Source organism: Nannospalax galili, unplaced genomic scaffold, assembly GCF_000622305.1.
Source record: "Nannospalax galili isolate Female #2095 unplaced genomic scaffold, S.galili_v1.0 scaffold752, whole genome shotgun sequence".
NCBI lineage: Eukaryota > Metazoa > Chordata > Mammalia > Rodentia > Spalacidae > Nannospalax > Nannospalax galili.
In genome coordinates this window covers 410,544-434,806 of record NW_008333404.1, presented here as the reverse complement: position 1 = coordinate 434,806, position 24,263 = coordinate 410,544, and the positions used below count along the sequence as shown (strand labels likewise).

Here is a 24,263-nt window from a genome sequence, read left to right as displayed (position 1 = left end):
GTTTGGGAATTAGAGTGATACTAGCTTCATAGAAGAAATTTGGGAGTTCTCCCTCTTTTTCTATCTTTTTGAATAATTTAAGTAGCACTGGCTGGAGATCTTCTTTAAATGTCTGGTAGAATTCTGCTGTAAATCAATCTGGGCCTGGGATTTTTTTAGTTAGGAGGTTTTGTAGTACTGTTTTGATTTCCTTATATGTTATGGGTCTGTTTAAACTGTTGATCTCTTCTTGGTTTAACTTTGGTAGTTCCCATGAATTTAGATATCCATCCATTTCTTTCAGGTTTTCAAATTTCATAGAGTATAGGTTTTTAAAGTATTCCCTTATAATGTTCTGGATCTTTTGGGTGTCCGTTGTGATGTTTCCCCTTTCATGTCTGATTTTGTTGATTTGGGTTTGCTCTTTCTTTCTTTTGGTTAAGGGCTAAGGATCTATCTTGTTTAGCTTTTCAAAGAACCAGCTCTTAGGTTCATTGATTCTTTGTATATTTTCTTTGTTTCTATTTAATTAATTTCTGCTCTGATTTTTGTTATTTCTTCTCTTTTGCTGGGCTTGGGTTTCATTTGTTCTTGCCTTTCCAGAGTCTTGAGTTGCAACATTAAGTAATTTATTTGTGCTCTTTCTGATTTTTTAAAGTAGACACTTAGAGCTATAAACGTCCCTCTTAGGACTGCTTTTAAAGTGTCCCAGAGGTTTTGTTGTGTTGTATTGTCCTTTCCTTGAATTCCAGGAATTCTTTTATTTCTTTCTTAATTTCTCCCTTGACCCACTCATCATTTAGGAGTGTGTTGTTTAATCGCCATGAATTTGTGTAGTGACTAGGGCTTCTTCCAGTGTTGATTTTGAGCTTTATTGCAATGTGGTCTGATAGAATGCATGGAATTATTTCAATTTCTTTGTATTTGTTGAGGTTTGTTTTGTGCACCATATATGGTCAATTTTTTAGAAAGCTCCATGGGGTACTAAGTAGAAAAGTGTATTCTTTGGTGCTTGAGCAAAATATTCTGAAGATGTATGTTAGGTCCATTTGATGTATGGTTATCATTTAAATCAGAAGTCTGTTTTTTGTCCAGTTGGCCATCTAATGGAGACAGTGGGGCATTGAAGTCCCCTAGTATTACTGAGTTGGGGTTAATTTGTTTCTTAAAGTCCTATAATGTTGTTTTTACGAATTTGGGTATAACAGAGATGGTGCATATATATTCATAATTGTAATATCATCTTGGTTAATTGTTCCTTTGATCAGAATGAAGTGACATTCTTTATCTCTTCTGATTAGTTTTAGTTTGAAGTCTACTTTGTCAGATATTAGAATTGCAACCCCTGCTTGTTTTTTAGTGCCATTTGCTTGAAATATTCTTTTCCATCACCATACTTTCACCTTAAAGTGTCCTTGAAGGTGAGAGGGTTTTTTGCAGACAACAAAAACATGGATTTTGTTTCTTAATCCATTCAACTAGCCCGTGTCTTTTGACTGGGGAGTTCAGTCCATTGAGATTTAAAGTTATTGTTGAAAGATGTGTATTGGTTGCCATCATTTTGATTATTGTTTGCATTCTTTGTCTAATTTTGTGTTTCCATAATTATACCTTCATTTAGTTTCTTTCTGTTGCCCCTGGGGTATAGTTGTTTCTTTCTCCGTTCTTTGTATTGCTTCAAGTATTCTTTGAAGGGCGGGTTTTGTGGACATGTATTCTTCCAGCCTCTTTGTGTCATGGAAGATTTTTCTTTCCCTTTCAACTATAATAGATATTTTTGCTGGGCAAAGTACTCTGGGTTGGCATCTATGGTCATTTAAAACTGGAAATACCTTCGTCCAGGCTCTTCTGGCTTTCGGTTTACACTGACAAGTCAGCTGTAATTCTGATGGATTTTCCTTTATATGTGACTTGTTTTTCTTTTGCAGCTTTCAGTATTCTCTCTTTGTTCTGTACATTTAGTGTTTTTACTATGATGTGCCGTGGAGAGTTTCTTTTCTGGTCCTGTCTATTTGATGTTCTATGTATGTCTTGTATTTGTAGGGGGATGTCTTTCCTTAATTTTGGGAAATTCTCTTCTACAATCTTGTTTAAGATCTGGTCAATACTGTTAAACTGAAATTCTTCTTCCTCTATGCCTATGATATGCAGATTTAGTCTTTTTATGGTGTCCCATATCTCCTCCATTTCTGTGTTTTTAAAATTTTTTCATAATTTTTGTTTGAGTGGTCCAATTCTTTAACTTTATTGTCCAGTGTCGATACTCTGTTTTCCATTTTATTCATTTTAGCGGTAAGGTTTGTTCCTGTTGTTTCAAACTGGCTTATTGAGTTTTTCACTTCCTTCTTCATTTCAGCCTTATATATCTTCAATGTTTCTGTTTTTTTAGTTCAGTCAGAAGTTTATCCCTATCTTCTTTGAGTTCTTTGATTTGTTTGTGTATTCTTTAAAATCATAGAATTCTTTGATCATGTTTATTATTGTTCTTTTAAATTCTGTGTCCTGGGTTATCTCTAGGGGCTTCTCCTTGTAGAACTCTTCTACAAGACTGGTCAAGTTTGGTGGGAACATGCTGTTTTGGTTTTCCATATTATTTTTTGTTGTGATTTTGGCCTGGAGATTTCTTTGTTTGTAATTCTGGTATGAAACTCAAGCCTTCTTTTATTAAATTGAAGTTTGCTTCTGTTTGTATTATTGGTGTGTCTTGGTTGTTTTCTTACTGGGTACATAAAGTTGGTTGGTCTACGTTTCCAGTTCTCTCAGATTTTATTTAGGAGGGAACTGACAGCTTCAGATCAGCTACTCAGGAGCTCCCACAGAGGCCCTAGTCAGGCTCCAATGAGGTATACTCAGGCTTCCTTCTAACGTTTAGACCCCTACTGGAGGGTACTCACAGCACAATTTGGGAAGTTTGGTAAGGGAAGGCCTGATTTTGGCACTCTCAGGGGGTCTGCTAAATTCTCAGCCCCTATTCTAGGCAGAGGCCAGATCAGGTACTCTCTGATAATGTCTCAGCCCTACCCCACTGTAAGGCAGAGAGTTCTATCCCTGGGGATGTGGGAAGGGCCTCACATAATCCCAGTTAGGGGTTTGGCTAGGTCATGATTTGGGGAAGCTTTGGGGAAGCTCACCACCACATGGAGGCTGGATCCAGGTGCTCTTAGGCTGTCTGTTGAGTTCTCAGCTTCTATACCAGGTGGAGGCCACCAGGCACTCTCAGGCCATCTCTATTTTTTATAACTTTTAGTAAATTATTTTCCTAGGCCAGCAAGATAGCTTAGTAGTTGGAGGCACTTGCTGCCAAGCCTGATGACCTGAGTTTGAGCTCTGGGACACATACGGTAAGAGAGAGCCAATTCCCTTAAGTTGTTCTCTGACTTCTGCACAAGAACTATGGCATGCACTGCCCCCCTCCAAATAAATAAATGTAATAAAAACAAGTGGGGCGTGGTGACCCATGCCTTTAATCCCAGCACTCGGGAGGCAGAGGCAGGCGGATCTCTGTGAGTTCAAGGCCAGCCTCATCTACATAGTGAGTTCTAGGACAGCTGGGGCTACAGGGAGACCCTGTCTCAAAAAGATTAAAAAAAATTGCTTTCCTTAGATGCTGTTTTGCTTACATGTGGAGAGCAGTAGAAGTACCTGGGAATTTATGGTCCCCAGGATGGTCCTCATCCTACGACTAACATGTGTGGGTATATGAAGACTAGCTTCCTTACTGCTGGTGGGTATAGTTCTGAAGCATAAGTTTCTCTTCACAGAGTTCCTTTGTATGATGAAACAGAAGCTAACTCTTTGCAGGACTTTGAGAGTGCAGCCTTGGGAGCTTCCTCACTGTCCTGCTTCGCCCTTCCCTTGCTAGTTTCCTTTGGGAGCATGTCCTTGATAATCACTAGAACATGCATCTGCGACTCAGGATCTGCTGCTGGGGAATCTGACTTATGACACATAAGGAGAGGAATTATCATGATTTACCTTTTGTAATTTATGTTGAGATTGGCAGTCATGGCGATTCCTTCAGAAATATTTACACAAGCACCAGTAGTGATGTCAATGATGGTTGCAATGGCACCTCCATGAACAAATCTAGTTATGACAGCAATGGGAGAAATGTTTTCATAAGTTCAGGAAATAGCCTCTCAAGACAGAAATTATTCACGTCTTCACACTACGACTTATGGAAGGTTTACTTAACTTATGTTTAGTGTACTGAATGTCAAACAATATCCATATCCTCAACTTTGTCCATAGCATAACAAAATAGTCTTAAGCACTTGCAATATAACTGGAACTTAATCATAATCAGATTGCAGCATGAAAAAAGCTAAAATATAACTTAGACATATTATGTTTTAAGCAAATTAGTATAGGAAATAGGGGCTGGACAGATGGCTCAGTGGTTAAGAGCACATGTTGCTCTTGCAGAGGACCAGGATTTGGTTCCCAGCACCTACATCAGGCAGCTCATACCTGCCTATGATTCCAGTTACAGAGGATCTGATGCCCTCTTCTGGCCTCCACTTGCACAAATACAGTGCACATATAGACGAGTACACATATATACACATAAGAATTAATTAGAAAAATTTAAAAATGTTTAGGAAATGCAGATAAATAAAAGGAAAAAGGCTTAAGCCTTTAACACTGCCATCAAGTCAGTACCAAGCCATTCCAAACCTGTTAATCATAGTCTCTGTTCCCCAGGTCCTATAATGATATAGTACATGTACCATTTACTATTACATTGAAAACTCAAAAATATTTTGAATACAGAAAATTTTCAACATCAATATATATTTATCTACATTACTACTTTAATGCTCTCTTGTAGTCTCTGATACATGAGTATGCTGGGAGATAAATGTCTTTCAGATCCATGCTGCTAGGTTATCATTCTTACCCAGGTAGTCCTTGCAGGTGAGGACCTCCTTGAAAAAAGCAAACTACCCTTTTCTCAGCACCATTAAAAAACATCACATATTCAAAGCCCAGGCCAACCTCAAAGCTTCTGGTGAATTTCTGGGCTTTTGACATTTTTTCTTCTTTCATAAACTTGGGGTCTGTAGAGAAATGAAGTGAATGGGTACAGAAGTGTGAGAAACAGGCTTGAAAAAAATGCATGATAGAGCTAAGTGTCTAGACCCTGACAAAAATCATATGTTGGTGGATAACCAATTAAAATGCTAACTGGGTACAAAATAGAAAGGAATGGAAAGGTCATAAGAAACAGAACAGGGGCTGGGAATCTAGCTCAGCTGTAGAGTTCTTGTCTAGCATGCACAAAGCCCTGGATTCAATCCCCAGCATCAAATAAAACTGGATGTGGTGATATGTGACTGTAATCCTAGCACTTTGGAGGTAGAAGCAGAAAGATCAGAAGTTCAAGGCCATCTTTAGCTACATAGCAAGGTTGAGGCCATTCTAGGTCATCCCCAAAAGGCACAGAACATAAGATCTCTGCTCATATGGAATTACCAGTCTAATGAGGACAGAGTAAACACACATGTAAACATACACGGACAGAATAAATGAAACAAGTACTTACCTGCACATTGTAATTAGGAAATACAGTATATAAATTCTAATAGTAAACAAAAAAAAGTTAAGGTACAGACAGAAATTATTAGACTAAATGATATTTAAAGAGAATGAATAATCTAACAGTAAGGAAACACTTTTTTCCTGTCAGATGTGAATTTAACTCGTTATACTAAATCAGAAACAGAGGTAGTTCAGTCCACTAAATCCCCACATTTGGGATAGAACCATTAACGCTCCTGAAATTAAATTAGTAAGTTATAAACAAACTTTTAAAAGAAACAGAATATTTCACATATATATTAGGTAAGTGTTAGTGCACCTGTTTACAATTCTTTTACTCATACAGTTGTGAAAGTTAGGCATTCTAGGTTGAGTGAAAATGTAGGTCACTTCAGGACCATGTCTTTAATACCAGCACTCAAGAGGCAGAGGCAGGGGACTTCTGTGAGGTCGAGGCCAACTTGGTCTACATAGTGAGTTCCAGGCTAGCTGGGGCTACAGGGAGACCCTGCCTCAAAAAAAAAAAAAAAAAAAAAAAAAAAAAAAAGTAGGTCACTTCAAAATAAAGATAGAAAGCTACTGCTTTAAAGGAAGGGCACCCTTTCCTACATACTTTTGTATCATTTAAAAAATTTACCCTCTATATTCTGAGCTTTCTTTCACAGGTTGTCATGACTTGCTAGTCAAAAAACTGCCTTACATTTTTCTTTTTAAAATGTATTATCGTGTGTGTGTGTGTGTGTGTGTCGTGGATGGCGCATGTGGGTGTACATGCCACAGCATGAGTGTGGAGGTCTGAGGACAACTTTGTGGAGTTTGTTCTCTCCTTTCACCTTTCCACAGTTCTGGGGCTTGAACTCAGGTCTTGTGCAGTAAGTGCCTTTTCCTGCTTGTGCCATCTTGCCAGCCCAAGTTTCTTTAATTGAAGTTACATTTAAAAACTTGAAAAAGGCTATGAAATAATCTGGAAAGTGGAAGCACTGGGAAGAGCCTTTTACTTAGGCCAGGAGTGCCTTTTAGACTTTGTATTCCCAATGACTGGCACAAAATGCACATACTCTCTGTGCTCAAGCAGTTGCTAAGTAATGAATCAGAGGGCCAGCCAAAGAAAGTCGAAATTAGGCAGAGTGTTGTGGTACAATGGAAGAACCCTGGTCTAGGAGTTGTGAAAATTAAATTCTTGGTTTAGCTCTGGTCTAAATCTAACTCGTTTGTGTCACAGTTTGAAGAGACAAACCTCTAAGATCTCTTCCAACTCTGACATGACTACAATGGGCATCTCCAGAACAAGATACACACAAAACCCTTTAACTCTAAGAGTTCAACATTTCTATTTGAAATGATCAAATCTTGAGGTATTTCATAAAAATGAGAAAAATAGGTAGAACAAATTTGTTAAAGAATCTGACCCTTAGGCTTTACCCTTGTCTAACTGAGGCAGAACCTGATCTTTGACAAGATTCCTAGGTGTGATGGCTAATTTTGGTTATCAACTTCACATATCTGCAAAGAGGGAATCTAGACTGAGGAACGTTCTCCATCAGACTGACCTGTAGGTATGTCTGCGGGACATTTTCTTGATTGTCAATACATGTAGGAAGGTCCAGCCCACTGTGGGCAGTGTCATCCCTAGGGAGATGGGCCTGGGCTATACCAGATGACTGTCTGAGTAAACCAGGGAGCAAGCCAGCAAGCAGCTTTCCTTCATGGTCTCTGCTTCAGTTCCTGTGTCCAGGTTCCTGCCTTGAGTTCCCTTGGCTTCCCTCAAGGATGAACTATAAGCTGAAATAAACCATTTCCTTCTCAAGTTGGTTTTGGTCAGTGTTTTATCATAGAAACAGAAAGCAAACTAGGACACTAGGTGTTCCACAATCAGGTTAAAAACTAAGTCAGAGTATCTGAAGACAGAAGAGAAACAACATGGAGATTCGCAGGCTGAATCACTCTGATAGCTGAAAGAAGGAGGGCTTTGAGGAGGATAAGAACGGAGATGAGAGGTGAGAGGGCCAACTTTACACTAAAAAATGAACAATGACCACCAAATGTGGCCTCAGATCAGTACTGGCTTCTGTGTAGTAGACATTTCAATAGAGCTGATCAAATAGAAACCAAAACTGTACTAGGGTAAGGACCTTCAATTAATTGTGTGATGTCACAAAAGTTAATTACATTAAAATTATGCTAAACATTTTAACTAAAAATATTTTTGTGGTGCTAGGGATTAGACCCAGGGCTCTGTGCATGTTACACAAGTGCTCTAAAAAAATTAATCTTGGGGCTGGAGAGATGGTTCAGTGGTTAACAGCATCATTTGCTTTTGTAGAGGCTCTGGGTTCAAATCCCAGAAACCACATGGCAGCTAACAACTGTAACTCCAGTTCCAGGGGTCCAATGCCCTCTTTTGACCTCTGTGGGCACTGCATAACATGGGTGCACTTACATGCATGCAGACAACACACTCATATACATAATGAAATAAAATAAATATATATAAATAATAAATAATAAATCTTGTGGGGTGATGTGGGGAGTGGGTATCAGTTAGAACAGGGTCTCACTATGTAGCCCAGGATGGCCTCAAACTCTGAAGAATTGTCTAAGTCTCCTGAGTATTGGAATTATAGGTATTCTCTATTAAAATTTATTTTAAAGTAACTTAATAGCTAAAATTTAATATTTACTGGGTGTGGTGGTACATGCCTTTAATCCCAGCACTTGGGAGGCAGAGGCAGGAGGATCTCTGTAAGTTCAAGGCCAGCCTGGTCTACAAAGTGAGTTCTAGGCCAGCTGGGAAATTAAGTTAATATTTTCCTTTATTAATAAGAGAATAATTCTTATCTTTAAACTGAAGAGTATATAAATATAAACATGAAAAATACCAACTTTTCTTCACTACAGTGCTTCTAATTTTGCTTCAATCATTCCTTCAACAAATATTCAAGTATCAACCATGAGGACACAGAGACATGGGAATGTATTTTGTTTAAAGTTATACAGCTTTCTACACTATGTAGAACCAGAATTTCAACTGAAATGTGCAAAACTAAATTCTACATTACAGTGAGAATCTGCTAGCTTTTGGATGACCTCTAAGGCCATGGGATTGAACTGGATTATCAAAGGTAAGTAGGGCAGAGTACTATGCATGAGATATGGGAACATTGCTGATAGTTTGATTCGGTGGGGCCTCCTCAGAGATCAGCAGAGCAATGCAGTGTGTCTGTCTGCTGAAGAGAAAGATCTGGCAGGGAGAAATGTCTTCAGTAGGTCAAGGGAAACGAATGCAGAGCACAAATCACCTTCTGTATTAGGGTTCTCCAAAGGCCATCACACCTTCCTTAGAAGATGGACAGCTCATTCACAAATAACAGAGACCCAACATCAGCTTGAGGTACAGGGAGGAGACTTGAGCTAGTGAGAGCTTACAAATGTTCTTCTGCTTTTTTTTTTTTTTTTTTTTTTTTTTTTTGAGACAGGGTCTCCCTGTAGTCTCAGCTGGCTTGGAACTCATTATGTAAACCAGGTTGGCCTTGAACTCACAGAGATCTGTCTGCCTCTGCTTCCTGAGTGCTGGGATTAAAGAAGCCTATCACCATGCCCGGCTTCTTCTGCTGGTTTTTACTTTCAGTAAGTGAAAAAGAAAGCAAGACCTGTTGAAAATAAGGATGAAGAAAAAAACTCACAGGCGTGAGAAGAAAGAAAAATTCAGGAAGGAGGAATCTAGGAGAGCAGGAGAGTCAGTAGACCAGGGAAATAGGAAATAAGACTGCCAGGAAACATGGAAACATTAAGAGCTAATTTGAGGTCATCTGGAAACAAAACAGAAGCAACCATCACAGTCCCCAAACTACCATTTAAAGATATGTTTAGGTGATTAAGAGATGATGAGTGACTTGGAATTGCCTATAAATACTCCTGGAGCAGAAACCCTGCTGGGAACTCAGGCCTGCTTCAGGAACAGAATGATTGGCACAGCACAAATGCTCATCAACTGTTTGTTGAGGGAATAAATATTGTATACTGAAAACGAGAAAACAAAATGGTCTTGGAAGACAATCTGAAAACGAAGACTGCCTTAGGAATATACTTACATACGAAGTTCTTCAGTTAGGTTCAACATGTCTGCCACATGAGTACAGAAGAGGGAAGAGAAACAGTCCCCAGGAAAGACACAGGATGCTAGTGACTATGAGCGAACAGTTGACATGGCTCTTTGTTCTGGGAAACACACAGAAGGATTCTGACAGACTGCAGCATGTCCGGAGAAAAGCAAACAGGACTATGACAAGGCTGAAACACCTTTGGGGAAAAGTGCCAGAGATAGCAGAGAAAACTGGATTGGCAAAGAGAGCTGACAGGTATGAGGGAGTGAGGGTCAAGCATCCAATTCCTATTCATGAAAGGATGCCTGGTGAAAGAATCATACTCATTTTGTCTGTTCCTGGATGGCAGAACTCAAACAAATGGGCAAAAATGGAAGAAAATGAAAATAAGATAAAAAACCAAAATGGAAGAAGCCCCTTTTTTTCTAACTGGGGTCGGGGTGGGGGGACCAAGTCAAAACCAGATGACTGGTTGTAAGCTCATTCCAGAAAGCAAGAAAAGACAGAAAAAGGTAAAATGGACTGGAAAGATGGCTCAGTGGCTAAGAATGTGTACTGTGCTTACAGAGGACTGGAGTTCAGTTCCCAACACCCATGTCAGGCAGTTCAGTTGTAACTCCAGCTCTAGGGGGATCTGATACCTCTGGCCTCTTTTGGGTACCTGCACTCTTGGGCACCTGCACTCACATGCACAAACGTGCACATGCACACACACACACACACACTTAAAAAATAAAAGAGTGGAGATGAGTGAATCTCAGGGAGCTAGGAAACCTAGAGGGAAAAGTGATGCCCTAGGAATCCTATGAGAAATGCACATAGAGTGTCTGAACATTAATGCATACATATACCTAGGAGCTGCTTGGTAGGGAATGCAGTGCCTGATGGATGAGACCTCCTTTAGAGTGACAAGCATACCATACAGCACTCATCAAAGAAGTTTCTTTTTGCAACAGATGGAGGCTACTGCAGAGTTGCACATCTGGTCAGGCGCAGAACACATGCCTGGGAGATGCCCAGTACTAGGTGACACATCTACAGTCCAATCTCTACAGACAAGGCTCATGGAACATAGCAGAATAAGGGGTAGAGAGAGGGCTAATGCACCCCTCAACTCTCACCAGTGAGGCCTCCATGTATATCAGTGTGATACACACAGAAGTCTAGTGTTGGGGACCCCTGTTGTGAAGTAGTAGTCTCTCCACGTCCGGACAGCCCATGGGCTCGGTTTCATATGCAGAAGACTCCTTTTCATCAGGGTACCTTCCTGACATCTTCCTGACTCGTCTTTTGAAGTAGCCGCCACAGAAACATGGCCTCCGGCTCTGGAAATTGCCAGCCTTTCCTGTGTGATTTTTCTGGCAGTCTGGCAGCCTGGCAGGAGCCCACTTCCATATGTAGATGGGGCATCCTAAAAGTACCTATCACAAAGTGCCTATCAGCTAAAGCTTTTACCACTACCCCCACGGTATAAAATGTCCTGGTTTTCTCTCAATATTGGAGCTGGATCACTAGGAGCTAGGAGCTGAAACACTGAGACTTGGAGCCGAGCTGAGTCACTGAATAAAGAGCTGTAACACGGATTGAGCTGAGTCCTGTGTCTCACTGCCTATGATCCAGTCTCTCCGGGGGGCGATATCCTTCCGTCATCGACTCATGGAAACCTAGCTTTAGCTGCCTCGTACCTCTCCTCGTGACCCGGCAGCTGACGGGTCCCGAACTTAGAGAGAGAGTACATGGGTGAAATTAGGGCAGAACTCGGCCGGGCAAGCCCCACCAGCAGAAGCCTCAGAGACGCGGGGAAGCGGCGGACAAGCAGAGACCCGCCAGAGAGCCAGCAACGCGGAGCAGACGCTGCGGGACCCACAGCATCTCCAGGTGTGCACAGGGGACTTGCGCCACGCTAGCGCGAGACCTTCAGCACCTTAGCGGCGGACAGCGACGCGGTGCGCGGCCAGACCCTCCGCCTTTCCAGGTGTGCGCAGGGGGCGGGAGCCACGAGATCCCTGTGCGCCCCATAGTCTAGCACAGCACCTGCCTCAAAGTAGACATTCATTAAATATTTGCATAAGGAAGAAGGGTGGTGACTCAAGGGGAAAAAGTTCTGAGGACTGTGAACTCTTAAATGATTCTGAATGACCCTTGGAAGCCCAGACTAAATAAGTTTCCAGATTCCAACTCTCAGATTCTGTTTATTTATGCTGATTTGCTTTATCCAATTAATCTATTTGTTTCAGTAACTTTACTTACAGAAATAAATAATTTACAGTCTTAGATTTTGTTAAAAATATTAGGAAAACAACTGACCATTTCTCAGGGGAGGAGAGACCAATTTCTAAGTGTCTGGCAGAAAGGTGAACATTATACATTCTCAAAAGGGCAGTTGTTGTCTTTTTGTTTTAAGTGCAACAGCCCAATGTAATTCTAATTAAGCATATGAAACCTTCTAAAGTTAAAATGATAGACATAGGTTAAAGTATTATTTCCATTTAAAGGGAGTGAAAGACTGGTTCAATTAGATTGGCTAGTATAGGGTAGAAATAACATAAACTTAAAAAACTTTCCATTTCTAGTGAGTAGTTAACATCACAGAAAACAGTTTGTTCCCAAATTCCAGGCAAATGCATCTGAGCCATGTGCAAGACTGCTAGAAATACAGACTCCTGGGCTCTACAACACCAGTCCAAATGTTTCAGATGGTCAGTTTAACTCTTAACAAATAGCTGTTTAAATCTTCAGTTACTACAATATTGAAAAGCCAATGTTGATTTGAAAACAGGAATTTTCCAAGTTTTCAGAAATGTATTTTAAAAATTACAACAATTATCTAGTAGCTTTTACTCCCACCTGAGCCTAAGAAGATGTGAGGAAAACGATGGGCAGAAGGAAAGGGGTTTGCCACTTGAATTTCTGTACAAAGGATCTGAAACTGCACTTTAAGGATGAAATAGGAGAGAGAGACAAACAACTAGATCATCTAGACCATGTCCCCTGGTATATTTCCTCTCTCCCCTCCTTTCTACAAATATTTACAAGCACTCCCTATGTACCAGAAACTGTTCTAAGCACTTAAGATACAGTAGAGAATAAAACATACAAATTTTCTCTGCCCATGGAGTCACACTCTAGGGGTGAGAGAAAAGCCATTCAGCAATTAAAACACTCAGTATGTCTGCTGGTGACAAGTGCTATAGAAAGGAGATATGCACTCCACATGCATATTAAGTGGAAAAGGCCAAGCTGAAAACTCCACCCTCAATGATTCCAGTTACATGGTATTTTGGAAAAGGCAAAACCTGGTGACACAAAATGATGGGATTGCCGGGGTGGGGGAGGGAGAGAAGGAGTGAAGAATGAACAGGTGATGAATGGGATTTTTAAGGCAATGAAATGATTTGGAATGATACTATAATGACAGCCGTATCATTATATATTTGTCAAAGCCTCTAGTGAATACAATACTGAGAGCAAACCCTAACATAATCTATGGACTTGGGCTAATTATTATGTATTAAGTCACTCATCTATTGTAATCAATGTGCCACACTAATGCAAAATGCTAATAATAGAGAAAAATGGAGGTAGGGAAGGAGTAAAGGGTACTCTGGACTTTCTGCTTTTTTTTCTTTTCTTTTTTTATAAAGTATTTATATTTTTATTTTATATGGATGAGTGTTGTACCTGCATGAATGTAACTGCACCCATGAGTGCAATGCCCACTGAGGCAGAAGAAGGTGTTGGATCCCCTGGTCTAGAGCTAGGGATGGTTGTTAGCTACCAGTTGGGTCCTGGGAACTGAACCCAAGTTCTTGCAAGAGCAGCAAGTGCTCTTACTTAAGGCTGAGCCATCTCTCCAGCCTTCTTTTTTTGAGACAGGATCTCCTATATTCCAAGGCTGGTCTTTAACTTACTGTGTAGCTGTGGACAGCCCTGAACTCCTGATTCCCTTGCCTCTACCTTCTGAGGGCTTGATTATTAGTATGTGCCACCATGCCCAGTTTATGTGCTCTTGGGGCTTGATCCCAGGACTTCATTCATGTATGCTTGGCAAGCACTCTATGAACTGAGCTACGTTCCCAGCCTTTTGTTTTGTGTTTTTTTAAAAAAAATTTATTTTGTTATTCTTTTAAGACAAGGTCTTCCTGTAACCCCAGCTGGTTTAGAACTCACTATGTAGACCAGGCTGACCTCAAACTCAGAGATCTGCCTGCCTCTGTCTCCTAAGAGCTGGGATTAAAGGCATGCTCAGCTAGGGGCAATGTTATTTAAAAAAAAATTTTATTATTATTTTTTAATTTTATGTGTATGAGTGAATTGCCTGCATGTAAGTGAGTGCACCCATGTCATGCAATGCCACCGAGGTCAGAAGAGGGCTTCAGATTCCCCTGGAACTGGAGTTAAAGATGGTTCGTAGCCGCCACGTGGGTGCTGGGAATCGAACCTGGGTCCTCTGCAAGAACAGTCAGTGCTCTTAACCGCTGAGCCTTCTCTCCAGCCCTGTCAATGTTATTTTTAATAATATGTTTTATGTTTTTCCACAATCCACAAAATGTATTGAGATTTCTGGCCTATAAAACTGGGGACTTTAGAAACCACTGTACTACAATATTGTTTCTTCTTGCTCTTTCTCCTCTTCCTAGTCTCCTACCTCCTTCCCTACTCTCTTCTTTCCTCTTCCTTCCTTCCCCCTGTGCATCCTGTCCCCTCCTCTTTTCTTTCCCTCCCACTCTGAAAAGAGTTTTGCTATGTAGCAGTGAACTTGCTAGGTTGCCCAGGCTGGTCATGAACTCATCAACCCTTGCCTCAGCCTACTGAGGGACTGTATGTGTGAACGAACTGGCATGTCTGGCTCTTCCTTCTCTTTTCAAGTAATAACTAGTGCTTCCCTCCATTTTTAACTTTCTTCTCTTTCAGTATTTGAGACAAGGTCTCTTGTAGCCTTAGCTGGCTGGAAACTCCCTATGTAGATCAGACTGGCCTTGAACTCACAGAAATCTGTCTGCCTCTGCCTCCAGAGTGCTGGGAAAAGGTGTGCTCCACCACACCCAGAACTGTTCTTTATATGGGATGTTCAAATGTTATTTATAGGAAAGTGGCTGCTTTTACCAAGAAAACGGTTTTGGAAGTCTTGAAGGAGTGGAGAAGTGTTTTGCCTATGTGAAGGTATACGTTTCCAGGAGCCATCTTCACATTTCTTCATGAACTGGTCAAAGCGGAGTCTTAGGTCCTTGCTCCAGCTGGGGTTGGGGAGAGCATAGTCCTTATGAACCACTTTCTCAGAAGAAAATAATCTCTAAAAGAAACAACAAGAAGAATAGGAGGTACAGTCAATTTTGTAACATTTCCTGCGACTTCTAGGACATCATGCTGCTCTTCTAGCCAGAAGATTACCATTTCAAAATGAAAGGGAACTTCAGAGACCACTTGGTACAACCTCCTTGAGAAATGGGAGAATTACAAAGGTTTCCCCAACTTCTGCTAGCTAGCTACTGGCAGAAGTAGCATCAAGCCCAGGCAAGCCAGACACTAGGGATAGACAGATGACATATTATCAAAAGTACCCAGTATAGTACATACAGGAAGCTGGAACACAAGGAATGGTATTAGTTCAGACAGGGTTCTTTGACTTGAATATTGATTAGTGAAGTAAACACTCCATCTCCACAGGTAGTGTGTGTAAAAGTACACTATGCAAAAGCAAGGAGGCATGGAGCAATTTTGAAGGGCTTTATTACAGCTCTATGCAGTAGGTACTAATTATTATCCCCATTTTACAGACGATGAAATGAAGACCTAAAAGAAGCAATATCACAGTGAAAGAGGAGATTGCTATGAGGTGGAGGCAAAGCTTCAAAATTTTGCAGCACTTTAAGGATTTAAGCAAGGAGTGACAGGATCAGATTTGGCCATAACATAAAAAGTAGTGGTAATCCCCAAGAATGGAATCAGAGGGTCTATTTGGAGGCTGTTGGGGTAACTCAGAGAGAACTTGGTGACCACTTTTAATAAAGGAAATGAAGGGAAAGGAGAAATATGATAGCAAACCCCTGTTCTGTGAATGGCACAGTGGATAAGTGACTGTTAATGACAAGAAACAATACAAGAGGAAGGAGACTGGGGGAAGAGGGCTGGTGTCATGGTAACTATGACTTTCACTCATGATATGTTTCTGCAGCACTGACTCTTGCTACCATTCCAGTGCCCACAAAACAAATGGAATGTTGGAGGACTTGAAAGACAATGACCTATGAAGGAGCATAATTGAACAATGTTCTGATACCAGACAGGAAAGCTGGTTCTTTGTTTTTTAGGACAGCCTCTGCCTATAGCTCCAGTTGGCCAGGAACTCACTATGTAGACCAGGCTGGACTCGATCTCACAGAGATCTACCTGCCTCTGCTTCCTAAGTGCTGGGATTAAAGGTGTACGTCACCATGCCTGGTCTCCAAAACTGGTTCTTTTGTCCATTGTAGAAATCTAGGAACAGTTAAGCTTATAGAAGGTACCAACAATCTGGCATTGTATCTCTAGTCACTGTTATCAATTCATTCTGATTTAATTTATCACTTGAACCATAGCCCTGACACCAAAACGCAAGGCTGCATTTACTAGAATGGAAGACCCAACTTTCTGCTGATGCCTGGGCTGACTCCAGTCCTTCTGGGTAGGAAGAACAGAGGGATCCTACCTCAAGTATTCTATTAAATTAAAAAATCCGGATCAGGCGCCAAGCCTGACAATCTGAATTAGATTCCTAGAACCCATGTGGTGGAAGGAGAGGACATCTTACAAAATTGTTCTATCACTTCCACACAAACCTCCTACAAATAAATAAATGTAAACAAACAAACAAACAACAACCAAACCTTCCTAGTAGATAAAAGCGAAATCTAGACTTTTTGGTACTGGACAAGAGGGGAAACAATCAGAAATAGGACCATTTTGCCATTAGCTCAGGATAAATAATTTTCTCTGACTTGGCTTATCTGATTGGCTTATCCCTTCAAAACCCAGCTCAGATAATCTGGGAAAGACAAAAGAATTCTACCCATTATTTTTCCCTTTAGTACCCCTGTGATAAAATTTTGACGTATTTCTCCCAAATTCTTTTCATTCACTGTATTGCATCCCAGTAGACTGCTAAGGTAGTTAATTTTATTTTATTTTTTCCGTAGCAACAAGAAATCTCTTGCATAGTTACAAAGTGTTAAATTTCATTCAGCAGTATTTTTTTCTTTTTTATATTGCATATTCCTATAGAGGTAGCCATCTGGTTTTGTTTTTATTTTTTCATTAAAAATTACTTTTTTTTTTTTTGAGATAGGGTCTTGCTATGTAGCCTAGGCTGGCCTTGAATTTGTGAACTTCTTGCCTCTAGCCTCCCAAGTGCTGAGATTATAGGCATGCATAATCATGGCCAGCTCAAAGTTTATTTATTTTTTTAGGGGCTGAGAGATGGCTCAGCAGTTAAGAGCACTGGCTGCTCTTGCAGAGGACCCAGATCTGGTTCCTTGCACCCACATGGCAGCTAACAATGGTTCATAACTCCAGTTCCAGGGAATCTGAGGCCCTCTCTGGCCTCCTTGGGCACTGTACACATTGGCGTACTTACAAATATGCAGGTGAAACACCCACACATAACATTAAAAAAAATCTTAAAATTATTTTTAATTGAACATATTTATGGGGTACACTGTGGCAATTTGATTCATGCTCACATCAGGATAATTAGTTGTGTGTGTGTGGGGGGGTCCGAGGACAAGCGGCAGGAGTCAGTTCTCTCTTTCTACCGTGCGAGTCCTGGGGATCAAACTTAGCAGATGCTTTTATCCACTGAATCATCTCTTTTTTAAATGCATGTAGGCAGCCAAAGTGAAGCAAAGGAAATGTGCATCCCTTGCTCCCTCAAGTCCTTAGGCATACCAGGTTTTCTTCCAAGTTGCTACGTTCCTGAGAAGGGCATTAGTTGGCCCCATGGAGAGGGAATCACCTTGGACAAATTTTCATCACTTCTTTTTTTTTTCTTCATCACATCATTTCTTAATGCTAGGAACCTTCAAACTTCTTTTAGTTCTTTATGAAGTATATAATGGGGGGCTGGGGAGATGGCTTGGAGATGGTTCAGTGAGTAAGGATTGCTCTGTAAAAATGAGGACCTGAGTTTGATCGCTGAGCACCCACATAAAAAACTAGGCAGAGCTGAGTGTGCCTGTAACCCCAGCATCGGGGGTGGAGACAGGCAGATCCCGAGAGCCAGCTGACCAGCCAGTCTAGCTGAAATGGCCAGCTGTGGGTTCAGTGGGAGACCCTGTGTCAAGGCAGTAAGGTGGAGAGAAAAAAAAGAAAGTAACAATACACCCGTTTATAATAAGTTGCTGTACGTTATAATCACCCACCTGTGCAGTAGTACTTACTCCTCTGATGTAACTGTATTTGGTACTGCCTATTCTGCCTCTGTCTGTGGCCCTCCATTTCCCAGGCTCTACTGACCACTATTTTCTTTTATAAATTGTCTTTTTATTTTTTATGTATGAATGAGAGCTCTTTGTATTCTTTTATGGTGCCTCCCCCAAATTTTTCAAATGTAACTTTTCTTAATATACTTATAATCTCAGTTAGGAGCATATATTAAATTATTTAGTATTCACTTCCTCATGTTAATCTAAGTTATTGCCATTTGTGTATGGGTATGTGTGTGGAATGTGTATGGTTATGTACACCTGTGTATAACGTGGAGGATGTTGTGTGTCCTGCTTGCTCTGTCTCTCCACTATATTTGAGACAGGGCCTCCCATTGGACCTGGAATCAGGCTGCTGCCTCCACCTGCCACACCTGCTGGGGTTGCAGGCATTCCAGCAGTCATGCCAGGTTTTGTTTTGAGGTTTTTTTTGGGACAGGGTCTTACTGTATATCTCTGGTTGAACTGGATGGCCTTAAACTCACAGGGATCCACCTGCCTTTGCCTCCAGAGTGCTGGATTAAAGACATGTGCCAATATGTCTGGCAATAATGCTATTTTTTGGGGGGCGTCTTTTTTTGAGACAGGGTCTCCCTGTAGCCCCAGAAGACATGGAACCCACTACATAGACCAGGCTGGTCTTGATCTCATAGAGACCCACCTTGCTTTACCCTTGGAGTGCTGGTGGGATTAAAGGTGTTTGCTACCACACCCAGTTCGATAATGCTATTTACGGGGGGGCATCTTTTTGAGACAGGGTCTCCCTGTATGTCCAGTTGGCCTGGAACTCACTATGTAGACCAGGCTGGCCTTGAACACACATAGACTCGCCTGCCTCTGCCTCCCAAGTACAAGGATTAAAGGCCATCATGCCCAGCTTTTTTTTTAATTTTTAAAATTTATTTTTATTTTACTTTTCTGTTGCTGTGATAGAAACACTGACCAAAGCAACTTATAGAAGGAAGAGTTTATTTGAGCTTACAGTTCCAGGGGAATTACAGTCCATCATGGTGGGGAGGCATGGTGTCAGGAGGTAGCTGGAACAGGAGCAATGGAAGCTAAACTCTAGGTCTTCAAGCAGACACAGGAAGCAAGAGAGCAACTCGAGATCCTGCAATGCTTATGCTTTCTCTAAGCCCGCCCCCATGACGTGCTTCCTCCAGCATAGCCACACCCTCTAAGACCTCCCAAAACAGCTCTACTGACTGGGGACAAAAATGTCCAAATATTTGGAGCCTATTCTCATTCAAACCATCAAAATGTGTAATAGAATTTTGCCCGCATGTGCGTGTGCATGCAAAATCCATGGAGGCCAGAGAGGGCATTGGGTCCCCTAGAACTGGAGTTACAGACAGTTGTTTGCCACCAGGTGTGCTGAGAATTGAATCTGGGCCCACTTAACTGCTGAGTCATCTCTCCAACCCCTATACTAAGTTTTTATGCTTTGCTTTTTAAAAATATTTATTATTTTTGCCAGATATGGTGGTGCAAGACTTTAATCCTAGGACTCGGGAGGCAGAGGCAGGCAGATCTCTGTGAGATTGAGGCCAGCCTGGTCTACATAGTGAGTTCCAGGCCAGCTGAGGCTACAGGGAGACCTGGTCTTAAAAAGACATATATATATAAAATTTTTATTTTATGTGTATGAGTGTATTGCCTGCATGTATATAAGTGTACCTGTGTCATACAATGCCTGTAGAGGTCAGAAAAGGGCGTGAGATACCCTGCAACTGGAGTTACAGATGGCTGTTAACCTCCATGTGGGTGCTGGGAATCGAACTTGGGTTCTCTCCAAGAGCAGCCAGTGCTCTTTAACCACTGAGCTATCTCTCCAGCCCCCTATGCTAGGTTTTTAAAATGTGGATGTTGGGATCCAAACTCCAGTTCTCATGCTTGTGTAGCAAGTGCTCCTGGCCATTGAACCATTTCTCCAGCTGCAGTTATCACCATTTTTAGTAGCAGCAAAATAATCCTTTTAAATTGATTATAATCTACTTAACAATTTAAGTTGGGATGTTTAAATTGTTTACAATCTTTTCCTGCTCTAGATGAAAAGGTTCACTGAAACATTATGAATATAAGTTTTTCCCCCTCTTTTGGATTATTCCAGTTCAATTCCAGGCCCAATTATGTAGCTTTTAACATACATGAATTCTAGAAGTAGCCTGACAGCTCATCATAGATTAATATGTACTGACCAATACATGTCAAGAGAGAGGTAGAATAGGTTTAGAATTATGAATTTGGGGTCATTTCATCCTTGGGTCTCTTCTCCTTTATTATTATTATTATTTGTGTGTGTGTGTGTGTGTGTGTGTGTGTGTGTGTGTGTGTGCACATGCTGTGGTGTACATATGGAGGTCAGAGGACAACTTTGTGGAGTCAGTTCTCTCCTTCCACCTTTCCATAGGTTCTAGGGAGTGAATTCAGGTTGTCAGGCTTGTGTGATAAGTGCTTTACCTGCTGAGTCATCTTGCCTGCCTCACTTAGGTCTTTTATGTAGGAAGCTTCAGCTTGGGTCACTTCCAACACCCTTTCACGGGTTAGTGAAATACAGCTAACTGAAGATTTTTAGAAACTGGAATGATTCCCTGTGCTTTCCTACATGATTTTAACTTTTAAAGTATGAAATTCAGTTACACTCAATATAATTTTTGAGCTTTATTATGTGCCTGGATCTTTGTCAGGGACAGTTAATACAAAAAGACTAGGCCTTATCTTCAAGTGTCAGCAACATCAGATGTGAAAAATATTCCATAGAAGCAGACAGAGATTAGAAAGAGTGTATTCAGGGAAAATTTTAAAAAAAGGAACAGCAACAAAACCCAGATTTCTTACAGCCGAGTTCATGAAGGTTGCTCCAAGCAAAGACACAGAGGACACGACACACTGGAAACGGCTAGGATTTAGCCTTCGTGGATGTAAAATGCAAAGAAAAGAGGCACAACAGCACGTGGTTGACAAAATAGAAAAGAGGTCATATCGGAGAGGCTAGCCCCCGTGCGGGGCTTAGATTTAATCTTCCAGGTCAATGGTTCCAAAGACCGGTGTGAAAGATTTTAGGTGGCAAAAGGACAAAGATACATGTATCTCTGAATATTATAATTAGACTTTATATTACATATATTCATATAACACAGGACATGAGTAGCATATCACACATCTCACAAATGTTATTACTTAGGGTGAAGCTACTTAAAAGGCAATTATGCAAAGAATCATGAAGGTGGTACTTGAATGCTGAAATGCTTTTCCCATTATGAGGCGCTTTCAGCAAGGAAGTAACAATGTAGGCTTTTAGAAAGCTTCATCAAGTGCAAAGGATGTGTTAAAATGGCGAGATGAAATGGTAGGGTAATCAAAGGCTGTACAAAGGTCCAGATCAGATATGGTCCAAACCTGAGCTGGGTAGAGAGGGGATGAGAAGAAAAGTTTTAAGAGCTACTGAATACTAGAATCCAGGGAAACTGGGAGTTACTAATAGCGGAGGAGAAAGCCGAAGTCTTAGATGATTCCAGAATTGTGGTTTGATGACATGGTTTCTGTTACTGTGTATGTGTGGATCACAGAGAGCACAGTGGAACTTCTAACTTTAGTCTGGGGCATGTTGAATTACCTTAGATGGAGAACACAATGTTGTCAAAAATAAAAACAATTTATGTTTCAGTTCAAAGAGGTGAGAATAGATACTTGAAGTAAATGCACTTGTAAATTCATAGCATAGACTATGAGTGAAGGAAAAAAGTTAGGGATAATCATTACTTTTTGTTCTCAATAGAGAAAAAGTCATGCTTGATCTTTATACATTTATGAAAGTTGCACTTCTAAGAAAAGTTACATCTTTTTGTGTGTCTCCTTTTAAGATAATTTATCAAACAGAAAGCAGCATGACTTATAAAGCTGTAAATACTTCAATATTCTTCACAGACAGGTACCAACACATAGAGAAATTAATTTGTCATAAGATTAGAACAGGACATTTTCTTTTCAGTGGGCAAGGTGGTACATGATTAATAAGCGATCTTCACTCATAATTCTTTAAAAATTTGGGGAGGGGGGGTTTGGGGATTGAACCCAAGGCTTTAAGCATGCTAGACAAGCCCTCTTCCACTGAGCTGCACTCTAATAGGCACTTATTGTTTACCAGGAAGCTCCAACAGTTTGAGACATGCCATAGTCACCTAATAATAAAAGTTCTCTTTCTGCTGTTCCCTTAATAATTAATTACAGCACATAGCAGACATTTTCACTTGGCAAATTGATCCTATTCTCCCAAATTGACTATAAGCCTCTTAGGAGGAAAGATTTTTTTTTTTCTTAACTGAGTAACTGCCAGCTGTGGCAACGAGTTTATCCATGGTCAATTATGCCTGGGATACTGCTGGAGCTCAACAAGCATTGACTACATCAATAGAGTTAAGGGCAGATACTTACATTCTAAGTACTGCATTAAGCTTTCCTTTCATTATCTCCTTTAAAGGTGATGAAACTGGGTTGCACAGGACATCAACCTGATTATCTGACAATCAGAAACCTGCTACCTCTTTCCAAGTTGGCTTTCTCAGAAATAAGCCAGAAACTATAAGGACTAGAACACTGGAATGTAAGTGCTCTTCTCCCGGGACCTGGAATGGCTGAGCAGACTGCCTGGGTTCAAAAGCCAGCTCTCCCACGTATTTTCTGGGTGATTTTGCTTAATCTTTATTCTATCAGAAGAGGTCCTTTCCCTGCTGGCAGGAGCTTTCTGCACACCATTTCCACAGGTCTGGAGTATTCCTGAGCCCTGTGACCACTGCTACCGTCTGGAGCACCGGGTACTGTGCTAAGGTCAAAGGCCCGTTTCCCACCAGGTCCTCGGCCGGCGGGTGCTGGCGGCCGCCGGAACTCACCCACGCTGCTCCGGGATTAGCAGGCCGAGCCCCGCAAGTGCGCAGGCGCGCGGCGCAGCTCCTCAGCATGACTCTGGGCCGGCGACAAGACGTAGATTAAGACCTGACATCCGGAAAGGCGGCAGCTTTCCAGAGACCCAGCTCCGCGCGCTCTTAACTGTGGAGGCGGGTGAAGGGCGGAGCCTAGAGGGCGGGCGGGCCAGGAGCCCTCGGCCAGTGCTGGCGTACCCCATGAACCTGGGCGGACTAATCCCTTCGCCCTCTCCTTTGGTTCCGGGAGACTTTGTGTCCAGGTCCGGTCCATGGTGATCGTTCCCTCAGGTCTTGCACCGGCGCTGCGAGGGAAGGATTAGCTCTCTTCGCACGCATCTTTGCTTACAGAGTCAGTGTTCCTTGTCATCTACCAGCTAGTTTTCCATCCCGCGGAAGGTTTAAGTCCCGCTGGAAGAGAAGAGCACAGACAAGGACTGGATAACACGGGGAGCAGGTTGACAGTGTTGATTTGTGGTGTCTGCAGGGCGCTTGCACAGTTGAAATATTGAGTTCCCTGTTCCCTCTCAACCCCCACCCTCCCACCAACACGTGCTTGCGAGTTCAGTAATGAGGCTCCTGCATGTCCAAGGCACACGAAAAGTTGCTAAATCAGACTTTTTCAGGTAGTGTAAGGACATTTGAAGGATGTGTAGATTGAAGAATGTGTAGATTGACGACCTTATAAAGTTTATCCTTAGCTTTACTGTCAGACCTGAGGTGTAGACTAGCCCTCTACTATTTAATAACATGTTGTACACTCTTCATTTGCTCCTGTGTGTGTGTGTGCGCCTCTGTACGGAAAAGGATGTATACCAACTTTTACTCTTGCAAGAACCTTCTCTCAAAGAAAGTGCTCCTAGGCCAGTGGTCCAATGGAGTTAGCTTGAACTGTCTCATAGGAGCCTGTTGGTTTTAAGAACATTTGTTCATTCATTCATTCATTCATTCACTCATTCTCTGCTGGAGATCAAGCCCAAGGCCTTGGGTATGCTAGGCAAGTAAATACTGGATTACTGGGCTATAGCTCTTAGTTATTTGAGACACAGCCTCTCTGTGTTGCCTAGGCTGGTCTTGAACTAGTTTTCCTCCTGCCTTAGCCTTGCAAGTGATGGGATTACAGAAACACACCAACAAACCTGGTTTAGCTAAGAGCAAGTACTGCTTTTGCAGAGGATCTCAGTTACAATTACTCATATTTGGGTCTTCAATTTTGTTCCATTGGTCTATGGGTCTATTTTTATGCCAGTACCATATTGTTT

The 24,263-nt window shown here is 41.5% G+C and overlaps 1 protein-coding gene and 1 non-coding gene across 2 annotated transcripts in view; both read right to left on the bottom strand.

Annotated features, from left to right (window-relative positions):
• Them4 (thioesterase superfamily member 4) overlaps window positions 1-23,170 on the bottom strand; it is a 38,227-nt gene extending 15,057 nt beyond the window's left edge. Inside the window, exons 1-4 of the mRNA XM_008828190.3 lie at window positions 22,972-23,170; window positions 14,730-14,916; window positions 4,880-5,039; window positions 3,955-4,065 (exon numbers count right to left, since the gene is read on the bottom strand). Of these exons, the coding sequence (XP_008826412.1) occupies window positions 3,955-4,065; window positions 4,880-5,039; window positions 14,730-14,916; window positions 22,972-23,040 (527 nt within the window). The 5' untranslated portion in view covers window positions 23,041-23,170. The remainder of the gene's footprint in view (window positions 1-3,954; window positions 4,066-4,879; window positions 5,040-14,729; window positions 14,917-22,971) is intronic.
• On the bottom strand, window positions 17,479-17,620 carry LOC115069469. The gene has a single exon (XR_003848734.1). It is a non-coding gene; the product is annotated as a small nucleolar RNA SNORA67 (small nucleolar RNA).
• Window positions 23,171-24,263: the final 1,093 nt, after the last annotated feature.